At 34.0% G+C, this 13488-nt stretch overlaps 1 protein-coding gene across 1 annotated transcript in view; it reads right to left on the bottom strand.

Annotated features, from left to right (window-relative positions):
- The window catches only part of LOC148301261 (protein turtle homolog B-like), a 96561-nt gene extending 83397 nt beyond the window's left edge, over window positions 1-13164 (bottom strand). The window contains exon 1 of the mRNA XM_088273536.1: window positions 13116-13164. Within this exon, the coding sequence (XP_088129662.1) occupies window positions 13116-13164 (49 nt within the window). The remainder of the gene's footprint in view (window positions 1-13115) is intronic.
- Window positions 13165-13488: the final 324 nt, after the last annotated feature.

The following is a 13488-nucleotide window of genomic DNA, read 5'->3' as shown; positions in this document are numbered from 1 at the left end:
AATTAAGAAAGGTGTGTTGAGATGGTTTGGACATGTGGAACGAATGAGTGACGAAAGAACGGTAAAACAAATTTATGAGGCGAATGTTAGCGGGAAAAGAAGCAGAGGAAGACCGAGAAAAACATGGCACGATCAGGTATGCCAAATACTTGAAAGTGGTCAGGTTAGGAGTCGTAACAATCGGCGGGTATGTATGAGGAGATGCATGAACGTGGAAGAGGCGAAGAATGTTTGCAAGGACAGAGTGGTGTGGCGCTCTATTCTCTCTGCCTACCCCTGCGGGGAAGCGGCGTGATGGTTAGTTAGTTAGTTAGTTAGTTATCTGCTTTTGAAAAAAAAAGAAAACACCTGTGGACGATCAACGAAGAGATGAGAGCAGCCTCATCAACAATTGCTCCAAATTTTTATTTCCTGTGCTCTGTGTAATTTATGTTTCCGCATTATATTCTTCTTCTTCTTCTTCTTCATCTTGCTGTAGGCCTTGTGGCCTGTTTTTTAAGAGGGATTATATTAATTTCAATAATTCATCGATATTAAATAAACTTTGTTTTGTATCTTTGAAATTCCTCTAAAATTTATTGATTTGGCAAGTGTACTAACTTACTAACTAACCATCATGCCGTCTCATCGCACGGGTGGGAAGAGAGAATCGAACGCCACACCACTCTGTCTTTGCAAACATTATTCGCCTCTTCTAAATTCATGCATCTAGCCATACATACACGACGATTATTACGACTCCTGATTGTGCCAAGTTTTCCTCGGTCTTCCTTTGCTTCATTTTCCAACTACATTCGCGTCATAAATTTGCTTAACCGTTATTTCCTCACTCATGCGTTCCACGTGTCCAAACCATCTCCACACACCTTTCTTAATTTTATCGATAATGCTTATCTCAGCCTTGCATTCATTCCTTATTTTACCATTCGAACATCTATCAAACATCGTTTTTTCCATACATTCGTATGAGGGATCGCATTTCGACTGCATTCAGTCTGCCTTTATCCTTCTTTTGCCAAGAACATGCTTCGCTTCCATACATAAGGGCAGGTGTATCTTGAACAGAAAAAAGTTTGGGGAGCACTGGCCTACGGCATTTTACCGAACCTGGTTGAACTTTCACGCTTTAAACCGACACATTTGGGTGGGAAATATTTAGGATATACCTAAAAACTGGGTTTCCTATAGACTTCCCTCTAGCCACATCGACAGTATGAGTTATTGCAAGTTTGAAAACTGAGAACATCAGTTTGTTAGTGATTTGTATCTGCGGTTTAGACGTGTCTAACTTAAAAAAAATATAAATTTAATAAATAAATTTATTATAAAATTAGTAAATTATTACTGCACATGTTAAAACTATTACTTTAGTACCTACATAGAATTGTATAGCTGTATAAGGACCGTCAGTCCATGTAATCTTCACATTCGTTTGAAAATGCCATAACTAGGCGAAACAATTGTCACAATATTAATTTTTATGTGTTTTTTTTTAAACAATAAAATACAACTTAGCAGACTCAAAAAAATTGTGATTCATTTAATATTTAATATTTTTTTTGACATCTCATCAAAGATGAGGAAGAATATGGAAGGCTGGGCATTTACGGGGCTGACGACCGTCATAGGCGGGTTTCAGTTATCACTTTACACACGTGTAACATTCACCAATTCTACCCATTATTGACAACCACACTACTCAAATTCTTGGAACTGATGAGAAAAATAATATGAAATAGAGTTCCTTTTTTTGACATCTCATCAAAGATGAAGAAGAACATGGAATTCTGGGCATTATCGGAGCTGACGACCGTCATAGGCTGGTAAATTCAAGTGGTATAAGTCCGCCTCCGTGTGTAATGGTTAGCGTGTTTAGCTACCATGCCGGAGGTGCCGGGTTCATTTCCCAAGAGGGGGTAAAAATGAATATTAGTGATTTTAAACTCCAATATTGATTTAATATTACCCAGGACTGGTCCCTGGAGTTCAGGAGTGATCACTTTGCCTTCATGTAAGCTACGATCAAGATAACACTACGTGAGTACGACGTAGTTCCCTATGCACCATTCGGTGCGGATAAGGGTTATAATAAAAAAAAATATTCAAGTGTTTCATTAAAAACAATAATCAACATGTCATTCCACAAAGTAAATTCCGAATCAATAAATAATATAACATTTAATACATTAAAAAAATATAAGCGAAAAATCTCGCTCAAAACAAACTTCTATCGGACCCCACAGTGGTATTTGTACACGTAAAAAAAGGACTACATTCCGGAGGGAGGATATTTCAGTGACGTAATTCCAGTGATCCTTTGCAGACTCCCATAAACAGTAAACAGTTCGGCAGTTCAAGTACCGACTCACTCGACAAGGAATTCTTTTTCTCAGTTTATACCGGTAATGATGGATTTCTTTAATGTCCTTCTATTCGTCTGCGTCGATATAATGTAAGGTGACGATAAAATCTGGGGAAAAGGGGACGTTCTGTAATCGTTCTAGTATTTTCATCAACATTCATTCACCATTCTTTAAATGTGTTTAAAAAATAAAATAAAAACACTGGTATAAGACAACTTTTAGGTTTACAACATTTTGAGTGTGTTCAAACACTTGTTCACAAATCTGGATAATCTCCAAATATAAAGGTAATTTTTTCGATATATCATCAAAGATGAGATGTCAAAAAATTATATGAAAATATCTTCATCTCACCAATAAATGTCTTTAGTGAAGTTCTAGAGATTCAAGAACAACGTTTCGTAATTGGTTCATATATAAATAACTTAAGTGCCAGGTAAGAAAGTTTATACCTTTAGAGTGTGTCCAAATACTTGTTCACAAATCTGGATTATCTCCAATTATAGGAGTTATTTTTCAAATTATATTTATGAAAAATAACTCCTATGATTGGAGATAATCCCGATTTGTAAACAAGTTCTTGGACACACTAAAAATGTTGTAAATAAATTAACTGGTCAAACTATAAGCTCAAACTAATAATAATGAAAATGATATTTTCTGGCGTTTCTCATGTATGTGATTATAATCCAGGATTCGGACCTCACATACTAATAAAAGAGTTTCTGCTCAATAAAGAATTGGTGAATGTTACACGTGTGGAAAGCAATCACTTTAACCAGCCTCTGACGGTCGTCAGCCCCGTTAATGCCCAGAATTCCATGTTCTTCTTCATCTTTGATGAGATGTCAAAAAGTAAAACTTTTGGGTTTATTTTTATTACTTATTTCGGTATTAATTTTGTAGTAGGTATGACATGATAAAACTATAAATAAAACAGTTGCTGAATGCCAATTGAGTAACATATTGTTACAAGTTTAGGAAGCTACAGATACTTCCATCTACGTATTAATGCTTTGGTTTATATTCAAACGCGTAGATGGAAGTATTTGTAGCTTCCAAAACTAGTCGTTACAATATACTCAAGTAGTTAAAAAGAAGCGTTTTATTTATAATATTACTAATGGAAGCATGATTAGTTTTGAGAACATCTGTAGTTTTCGAAACTAGTCATGTATATTCACAACATTTTGAGTGTGTCCAAATACTTGTTCACATAAAAGCGTCTCTGCTGAATAAAAGCATTCTCAATCCATCATCGATGGCTGTTATGAAATCAAATGTACTGTGTCATAACATTGATTATATGTACATAGTTTTTTGAGATTCATCAATTTGAGTACTGTGGTTGTCAATCATGGGTAGAATGGTGAATGTTGCTCGTGTGTAAAGTGATCACTTAACCAACCTTGGTCATGAGCCCTGTAAATATTCAGACTATGTTTACATTAACACATTGTTTTTATTTCTTCAGTTAGCTTATATAATATTTAATAAAACTATTATTTACACTTAGAAAACATCATATATATTTACTACTTCTTACAGTAGAAAAAACATTTACTTTTTACATTCTTTCAGACACTTTCAATCTTCATACATTCAGGCATCTCATCACACATTTTTAAACCCTTATACATCATAAAAATTTGCGTTTCTGTTTTTTTTTCAAATGGCGAAGAACGTTTGCAAAGACAGATTGATGGGTCGATATATTCTCTCTGCTTACCCCTGCGGTGAAACAGCGTAACGGTTTGTTAGTTAGAATTCTTTTAAATCATCATTCAGTTGCAGACTTTACCTCTCAGCCATAAAAAAATTACTGCCAATATTCGTCGGAAAAGTATTCACGGCAAAAAAAATTAAAAATAAATAATAAGTAATGGTCACCCTGTTTACAGTACTGGCTGTATTTTAGGACCGGCAATGCTGTAACTGATGACTGAACTTAAGTGAGTAAACGTTGGGAATTGAACTTAGAAAATAAAGCGTTTATTCACGATAAGGATGCTAACATTCGACCACTGTGCACACCATATCCTTTAATATTATTTTTAATTTTAGTTTTACTTGGTAAATACCACTATTTCTTCAAATACATTATGACACGTGTTTCTATGCACTCCGCGTCATTTTAAAACAATGTATGTGAAGCTTAATCAAAATTTTAGAGTTGTGACATCCTTTAGCGTCCCAAGGATACATAAATTGTATTAACATGTAAGTATTTAGGCTCAACACAGACCATGCCTAAAGAGCCGTAATACATATTTTTCATTCAAACCCTTATCCGCACCCCAATGGTGCATAGGGCACTCCATCATACAAACGCAGTGTTACCTTGATCGTTAAACACATAAAGGGAAGGTGATCAGCCCTCCGCTTCAGGCACCAGTCCAGGTAATATGGAATAAATATTAGAGTGAAAAAATCGCTTATATTTATTTGACCCCTCCTGGGAATCGAACCCGGGACCTCTAGAACGGTAGCCAAGCGTACTGACCATTACACTACGGAGGCGGACATATAGTAAAAGAAATATGTATCTATGAAAAAAAAAATTATAAAAAAAATTGATTATGGATGTGGGTAGATCTGAAATAGATCGCAGCCACATCCTATTTGAACTCTCTTCTTCGTCTTACTCCTCATAACTGAGTGTAGTTTTATTACGCAATGCATGATAAAAATAACATTTAGGATTTTTTACGGAGAGTGTGGAGGTTTTTGGTAAGGTGATGTAATTAATTACGAATATTTCAGTGTTTTATAGAATTAAATAAACCCTGATGATGACAAGGTTCTTGTCGAAACTGGTAGGGTAAAGTGTACTAAAATAAAAAAGTGGTTAAAACAAAGTTGTTTAATTTTATAAAGTATATATTGCAGTGTTCGACCCCCATATTTATTGTTAATTCTTGGGACTATCAACCTTTCGTTGTGTGTAAATCGTGTATCATGGTTGTGTACTAGAAGATTTCGATATTTTTGTCTAGTTTTGTTTTATAATTAAAATACAACTTTGTTTTAAAATCAGTATAAATATTTTATGATAACTAATTAAAATGTCTACTGGTTTCGAAGCTAACCGCTTCTTTATCAAGACTGATTATTATTAATGATAAGTATCAATCAGTCTTGATAAAGAAGCGGTTAGCTTCAAAACCGGTAGATATTATAATTAAGTTATAATAAAATATTTATAGTGATTTTAAAACAAATTTACATTTTAATTATAAAATGAAAAATCACAAAGTTAGTGCTTCAAATATAAATTATAGTTTTGTTTTGTCTATATGTAAGTACATATGTAAATAAGGGCTGATTAATTCAATACACTTGTCTCGTTTGCATCCTTTTAATTCAATACCGATAGAATTCCCACCTGACAGATATCGCAGGTATAGTGCCTTCCATTTGAACACCGATTTCAAGTAATTATAATCGTGTGACCATACAAACAGTGTTCCCGCATACCACGAGCGTGCATCTTTTGAGCGAAGGGACAATGGTTCGATTCCCATTCACGCTTCGTGCAAAACTCGCCGTAAATTGGATCGCTACCGACCCGAAAAATGGAGATAGTACAGTAAAACCCCGATATAATGGACCTCAATTTACAACATTTTGAGTGTGTCTAAATACTTGTTCACAAATCTGGATTATCTATAATTTTAGAAGTTATTTTTCAGATTATATTTATGATTCAAGAACCAAGTTTCAAAATTGGTTCATAAATATATGTAGAACTTTCAAGAATTTGAGTAGCGTGGTTGTCAATAATGGGTAGAATTGGTGAATAATACACGTGTGTAAAGTGATCACTTAAACCAGCCTATGACGGTCGTCAGCCCCGTAAATGCCCAGACTTCCATATTCTTCTTCATCTTTGATGAGATGTCAAAAAAAGGAACTCTTTTTCATATTATTTTTCTCATCAGTTCCAAGAATTTGAGTAGTGTGGTTGTCAATCATGTGTTGAATTGGTGAATTTTACATGTGTGTAAAGTGATCACTTAAATCAGCCTATGACGGACATAAGCCCCGTAAATGCCCAGACTTCCATATTCTTCTTCATCTATATTGAGATGTCAAAAAATAAAATGAAAAATAACTTCTATAATTAGAGAACATCCAGATTTGTGAACAAGTATTGGTACACACTCAAAATGTTGTAAAAAAAACTAATTATTAAACTTTTACCGCAAACCACACCATACTACGAAGACGGAGCAAAAATATTTTCAAATACAAAATACAAAAGTATGTAGTACCAATTTTCATGGTAGATTCTCAGTTAAATTTAATTAATACGTTATTTCTTAATAAGTTTTCGAGATTGCGTATACCAAAGGAGTCCTTGCGCAAAGGTGTCTAGAGGTCGATTTCCCACAAAATATTCCGAGAATTTCGATTAGGATTCAGTCCTTAAAATCTTTTGTATACTTTGAGGATTTTTGTTTTAAATGAGATCGCCCGGGGTCGTATTTTTTTATAATCTAAGCCAGAGGTTCTCAAACTTTTTTTGTCTCGTAGACCCCTTGCCATGTTTTTCGATTTTTGGTAGATCCCTCCTTACCTGATATTGTTTTTCAGCAAATTCACTATCTTCTAATGTATTTTTGAAAGTCGATGTATGTAGTGCACATTAAAAGATTGAAATTTATAACGTGTATGATAATTTATAAAGTGTAATGAAAAATTCAAAAAATACACACATGTTAGGTTAATTCAAATTAAAATTACTCTCTGTTAAATTAATAAATAAGCAAAAAATAAATGCTTTTAGTCTTAAGAATAAACTTGATATCGTTGACCTCCATTTCTTTTTCATGGACCCCCAATTTTTTTTTGCTGACATATACCCCTTCCAAGTCGTCGTAGACCCCTGGGGGTCGATATAGACCACTTTGGGAATCACTGATCTAAGCTAAAAAAACAATTTGAATATCAATTTTGTTCGCAAACATCGTTTTAATAATGTTTACAAGACTCCAAGTGTAAAATAAACGTAATATGGCGAGGGATTCGACCGGCTATGTAGGTTAATGTTCTAGCGACTGGTTTGGATTTGTGATGTAATAGGTTCGATTTGTTTCAAACCACAAAAAATGTTATTTTAAACGAATACATTATTTACAACATTTTGAGTATGTCCAAATACTTGTTCACATAATCTGGGTTATTTCCAATTATAGGAGTTATTTTCATATTATTTTTTGACATCTCATCAAAGATGAAGAAGAATATGGAAGTCTGGGCATTTACGGGGCTGACGACCGTCATAGGCTGGTTTAAGTGATCACTTTACACACGTGTAACATTCACCAATTCTATTCATTATTGACAACCACACTACTCAAATTCTTGGAACTTCTGTATATATGAACCAATTTAGAAACCTTGTTCTTGAATCACTAGGACTTCACTAGAGGCATCTATTGGTGAGATGTAAAGAAGCTTTTTAATAAGCAGAAACTCTTATATTAGTATGTGAGGTCCGAATCCTGGATTATAATCACACACATGAGAAACGCCAGAAAATACCATTTTCATTTTTATTATTTAAACTTATTATTTGACCAGATAATTTATTTACAACATTTTGAGGGTGTCCAAATACTTGTTCACAAAATACGAAAGAAATGTAAGGCTGAACAAGGGGTAGCTGAAAATATTAAGATTGAAAAACGATAGAAGGACTAAGAAAATAACTGTGGCGAATGTGAGTGAGAGAACAGACGAAGATGGCCGAAAAAGATTTGGCACGATCAGATCAATCAGAACCTAAAATCTGGTGGTGTCAAAAGTCTACGTAAACGGAGGGCATGTATGACTAGATGTATGGATGGGAAGGAAGTTAGGAGTATGTCAGGACGGAGGAGTGTGACGTTCCATCCTCTCTGTCTACCTCTGCGAGGAAACGGTGTGAGGGTAACAGTAGCAGCAAAAGTAGATATGATACGATATGATTCATACGTCGTTTCATGCGCGAGTTCGCGGCAGTATCAATGGTTGATTTGAGTAAGCTTTTTGTTTAGGGGAAACCCCTTTTAATTTTATTCAATACGCATTGAGATTGTGACGAGATGGCAAAATGCCCTTAATTTATCTTCTATAGGACTCAGTTCAAAGAATCTGTTACGTCAAATCTACAGGATGACAACAAAGTAGGTTTCCATTATTAAAAATATTGGATTTCATGAATGGAAAAACTTTAATATTTATTTGACAAAAAGTGTCGGCAATCTCTGAAAAAATCCAATATTTATTACAACTAAATTGAGTTAACAGTAATTAAATTTGGTATTTTTTTTAAAGGAAAAACCCGCAAAGCCTTTTAAGAGGCTTATCTGCAGGTAGAATAGTAAGGATTTTTTTTTCATTCAAACCCTTATCCACACACAATGGTGCATAGGGCACTGCATTATATAAACACAGTGTTATCTTGATCGTTAACACATGAAGGAAAGGTGATCAGCCCTCCGCTTCAGGTACCAGTCCAGGGTAATATTGAATAAATATTAGAGTGAAAAAATCACTTATATTTATTTGACCCCCCTGGGAATGGTAGCCGACCGTGCTGACCATTACACTACGGAGGCGGACATAGTAAGGATAGGGAAGGTAAATGTGAAAAATACATCACCAACTCCCAGACCAATTGAACATCAATTGGCATGATCGAGGCTAAAATTATTTGAAAAGATAGATTGGGAACAGCAAACTTTGTATATACATTGATAAAAGTAATTAATAAAAGAGATATTGACATTTCAAAAAAGATGAAACAGAAAATTATAATCTGGGTATTTACAGGGCTTATGTATGATCTATCAAAGACAGACTGCTGTAAGGTTCTATTCTCTCTGCCTACCCCTGCAAGGAACGGCGCTATGGTTATTCAATTAGTAAGTTTGAGTGGAGGTAGAAACTGGCTGCAAGGAGTCACCGACTGCAGGAAATGGAAATAAAGGGAAGAGGTCTATATCCAGCAGTGCTCATAAATAGCGAGTGTTTTTGCCTAGAATTTTCACTCATGAATTACACGAAATTAAAGTAACTTTAAACATAAAGAGTAAATCCACTCACAAGTAGGCATAGGCTATGAAACTTATAAAGTTGAAGCCTGAATAGGGACATGATAAACGGTGTTGCAAAAGCCGTAGCTAGATTTCGGAGTCACTTGGACGTTAGGTAATTTAAAAAAATGTATTATTCAAAGGATATATGAAAGTTTCGTAATTTGAGTAGTGTGGTTTTCAATCAAGTGAATGTTACACGCGTATACAGTGATCAACTAAATTATGTTAAAATTAATATCTGTGTGTTTGAAATGTAGAAGTTGTAACTGTGATTTTATCATTTTCTTGGTACTTTTAAAAAAAGTGCTCATAAATGAGAAGAGAAGGAGTTTGAGTCAAAAGAGAATACAGATCGAAGGTATAACCTGATCACCCTGTACCATCAAGGCGGGTACCTCACCTCGGGAACACATTATGCCTCATACAAAAGGCTCTCGGTACGATAATGGGCCATCCTTCCATCGGGCCGCATTGAGCCTTCCGTCACTAGACAAAGGACCTGCATTCAGTTGGGGGTGGAGGCAGTGCGAGATGGAGAACGTATCGATTGTGTCTTAAATATTCAGGACGAAGTATTCGGGTGTGGTGAAAGCCCTACACAGGCGTCCAAGAATTAAGAAAAATAAAAAATAAAATCAATAATTTACGACTTTGAAGCGAAATACAACCGACATGCGAATGGGTAAATTGAAAAATAAACACAAAAAAACCCTCATCCGCACCCCGATGGTGCATAGGGCACTGCTTCATATAAACACAGTGTTATCTTGATCGTTTTACACATGAAGGAAAGGTGATCAGCCCTCCGCTTCAGGTTCCAGTCCAGGGTAATATTGAATAAATATTACAGTGAAAAAATCACTATTTATTTGACCCTCCCTGGGAATCGAACCCAGGACCTCCAGAATGGTAGCCGAGCGTACTGACCATAACACTACGGAGGCGGAGATATTTATACAAAGGTGCACAAAATGAAATGAAATGAAGAGAAAAAAATGTTTTTTTAACTGGTCAAATTATAAGCTTAAATAATAAAAACGAAAATTATATTTTCTGGCGTTTCTCATGTATGTGATTATAATCCAGGATTCGGACTTCACATACTAATATAAGAGTTTCTGCTCAATAAAAAGCTTGATTTCATCTCACTAGTAGTTGTCTATAGTGACATTCTAGTGATTCAAGAACTACGTTTCGAAATTGGTTCATATATATAGAGCTTCCAAGTATTTGAGTAGTGTGGTTGCCAATAATGGGTAGAATTGGTAAATGTTACACGTGTGTGAGGTGATCGCTTAAATCAGCCTATGACGGTCATCAGCCCCGTAATTCCCAGACTTACATATTCTTATTCACATACATGAGAAACGACAGAAAATATCATTTTCATTTTTATAATTTTTGGTTATAATTTGACCACTTTATGTACTAACAACATTTTGAGTGCGTCCAAATACTTGTTCACTAATCTGGATTATCTCCGATTATAAGAGTCATTTTTCATTTTATTTAAAAAAAAATAATATGAAAAATAAATCCTATAATTGGAGATATTCCAGATTTGTGAACAAGTATTTGGACACACTCAAAATGTTGTAGATTAATTTTCAGTAATGCAACACAAGTTATGCACTATGTCATAACGCAATTACAATAATTTGTACGTTCAAAATCATTCCTTGGTTGTTTTAGTATAAAAATAGAAAAATCACATTGAAACGCGTCAAAACACCTAGGGGATGTTTTGGATTACCCGCAGAATTGCTGATTACCGACGCCCTGGATGGCCGTCCCATTCAGGGAGGCTGTAAGCTGTCATTTCGGTCGAATCCGGGGATAAAGCTGTCGCGGAGCGGATTACGGGTGTCAGTCAATACAGCGAGACGGGTTCTTTTGGACTCTTAGTGACACCAATAGATTTTCAATTTTCGCGAACTTTTTCATGATAAAAATAAAGACTTACATATCGCTCATTTCAACAACGTCATATAATATATCAAAAATCGTAAATTTCCAGTTGTGCATGTTCTCGGAATGCACAGAAAATGTACTATATCCCAGCAAAAGCGGCATATTTTCAACTTAATATTTACCCGCTACAATGTAGAAAGTTATGTTTTTGCATTTTGAAAAAAAATATATATTATTTTTAAAATAATACAAAGTTTTTTTCAAATGGAGAAAAAACATTCGGCTTTTACCTTATTTTTTTTAATATCCTAAATATTTTTCAAATGGAGAAAAAATAATCAGGTTGTACCTAAAAAAAACTGTTGCACAGTAAAAAGTTCAATGTGTGGCTTATTATTTATTTTTAATATATTTAATTATATTTTTAAACTTTAAAAACGATCTCCTGAAAATTCATTTTTTGAAATATGATGCTGTTGAAAGGAGTCAGCGATATCTGTGTGCGTGTGTATATATAAATTATTTATAAGAATATGGAAATAAGGTGATCTAGACATTTTTTTCTTTATTTTAAATTCTTTTGCATTTCACGACATAATGTAAATAAAAGTACAAAAACATATGTAAATACAAAAAAAGATCCCACAAAGGCATGGCCAGTGTGTGGGTATATTAAATTATATTTTAGGTCATAGTAAAGGGCACTGGCAAGAATACAATAGATATTATAAGCAGTAAAATAATATTTAAAGTGTAAATATAAACTACAAATACTGGTCTTTAACAGAAAACAAAAAAAAAAAAACAAAAAATATATGAAAAAGAAAAAAGTTAGCAAACATGTACTACTAGAATGATTAAAGAAAACACTTCGTTTTTTACCACTTTTACCAGTTTTATTATAGACTACATGTTTCAGAAGTTAAACTTCCATCATTCAGGTCTGTATAATAACTATAACAGTTATTATACAGGCCTGAATGATGGAAGTTTAACTTCTGAAACATGTAGTCTATAATAAAACTGAAGTGGTAAAAAACAAAGTGTTTTCTTTAATCATTGTGACATGTCTTACCACAAAGTTAATGCCGAAAAAATAAATAAAATATGTACTACTAAGTGATACGACTAAAAGAAAAAGGAAATAAACTTTATAAAATGAAACAACTTTGTTTGAACCACTATTTTATTATAAGTACACTTTAACCTACCGGTTTCGACAAAAACCTTGTCATCAACAGGGTTTATTAAATTCGAAAACATTAAAATACTCATAAATCAATCATTAATTACATTGCCTTACCAAAAACTTCCACACACGTTATAATGAAAAAGTGGTTAAGACAAAGTTGTTTAATTTTACAAAGTGTATAAAATATACCACAAAGTATCTGCGAAAAACATTGCAACATGCAAGAAATGAAAAAAGGAAATACGCTATTTTTCACTATTATCAACAAAAACATTTTCTCGTTCGTCAGCACGCCACTGTCCCTATATTTTGTGTTCCCGCTCAGTTTATAGACAGCGAGTTGTACGTAATTGTTAATACAGCATCTTCTTAATGAAGAGATTCGAGGTCCATTCATAATTAATCATGTTCCCAATCACACGAGATGTGTTCCACTGCGTTACGATCATTTATGTAGGATGGTTCGTAAATAAATTATGCTTAGATAATGTAAACCAGAATTGATCAAATTGGACGCAAATGCTTTGAAATAACGGGGTATTTTCACCCGCGATTTTAACATACTCTGCTTTTTCTTCTTCTCTTTCTCTTCTTTGGCGGTCTCCCTGTGCATCGATGGGCGTGGAGAAGGATAAGAGGATTATTCCACAAAGTTAATCATTTTTCAATCAAGAAATAATCCATATTTTGTAAATTAAAAGCATTGTTAACTTTGTAGTATGGTAATATAACAAATTAAAGTAGTATTACACAAAGTGAACGATGAATGGCAGGTAGTGTTAATAAATAATCAGTTAAAGGCCCATTTTTCATTATATCGTAACTTAATTTTATCTAAAACATTTTGAGTGTGTCCAAATACTTGTTGACAAAATTTGGATTACCTCAAATTACAGGAGTTATTTTCATCTTATTTTTTTACATCTCATCAAAGATG

Source organism: Brachycentrus maculatus, unplaced genomic scaffold, assembly GCF_059751285.1.
Source record: "Brachycentrus maculatus isolate JH-2025_06_01 unplaced genomic scaffold, ASM5975128v1 h1tg000588l, whole genome shotgun sequence".
Classification (NCBI taxonomy): domain Eukaryota; kingdom Metazoa; phylum Arthropoda; class Insecta; order Trichoptera; family Brachycentridae; genus Brachycentrus; species Brachycentrus maculatus.
This window is presented reverse-complemented; position numbering and strand designations above follow the sequence as displayed.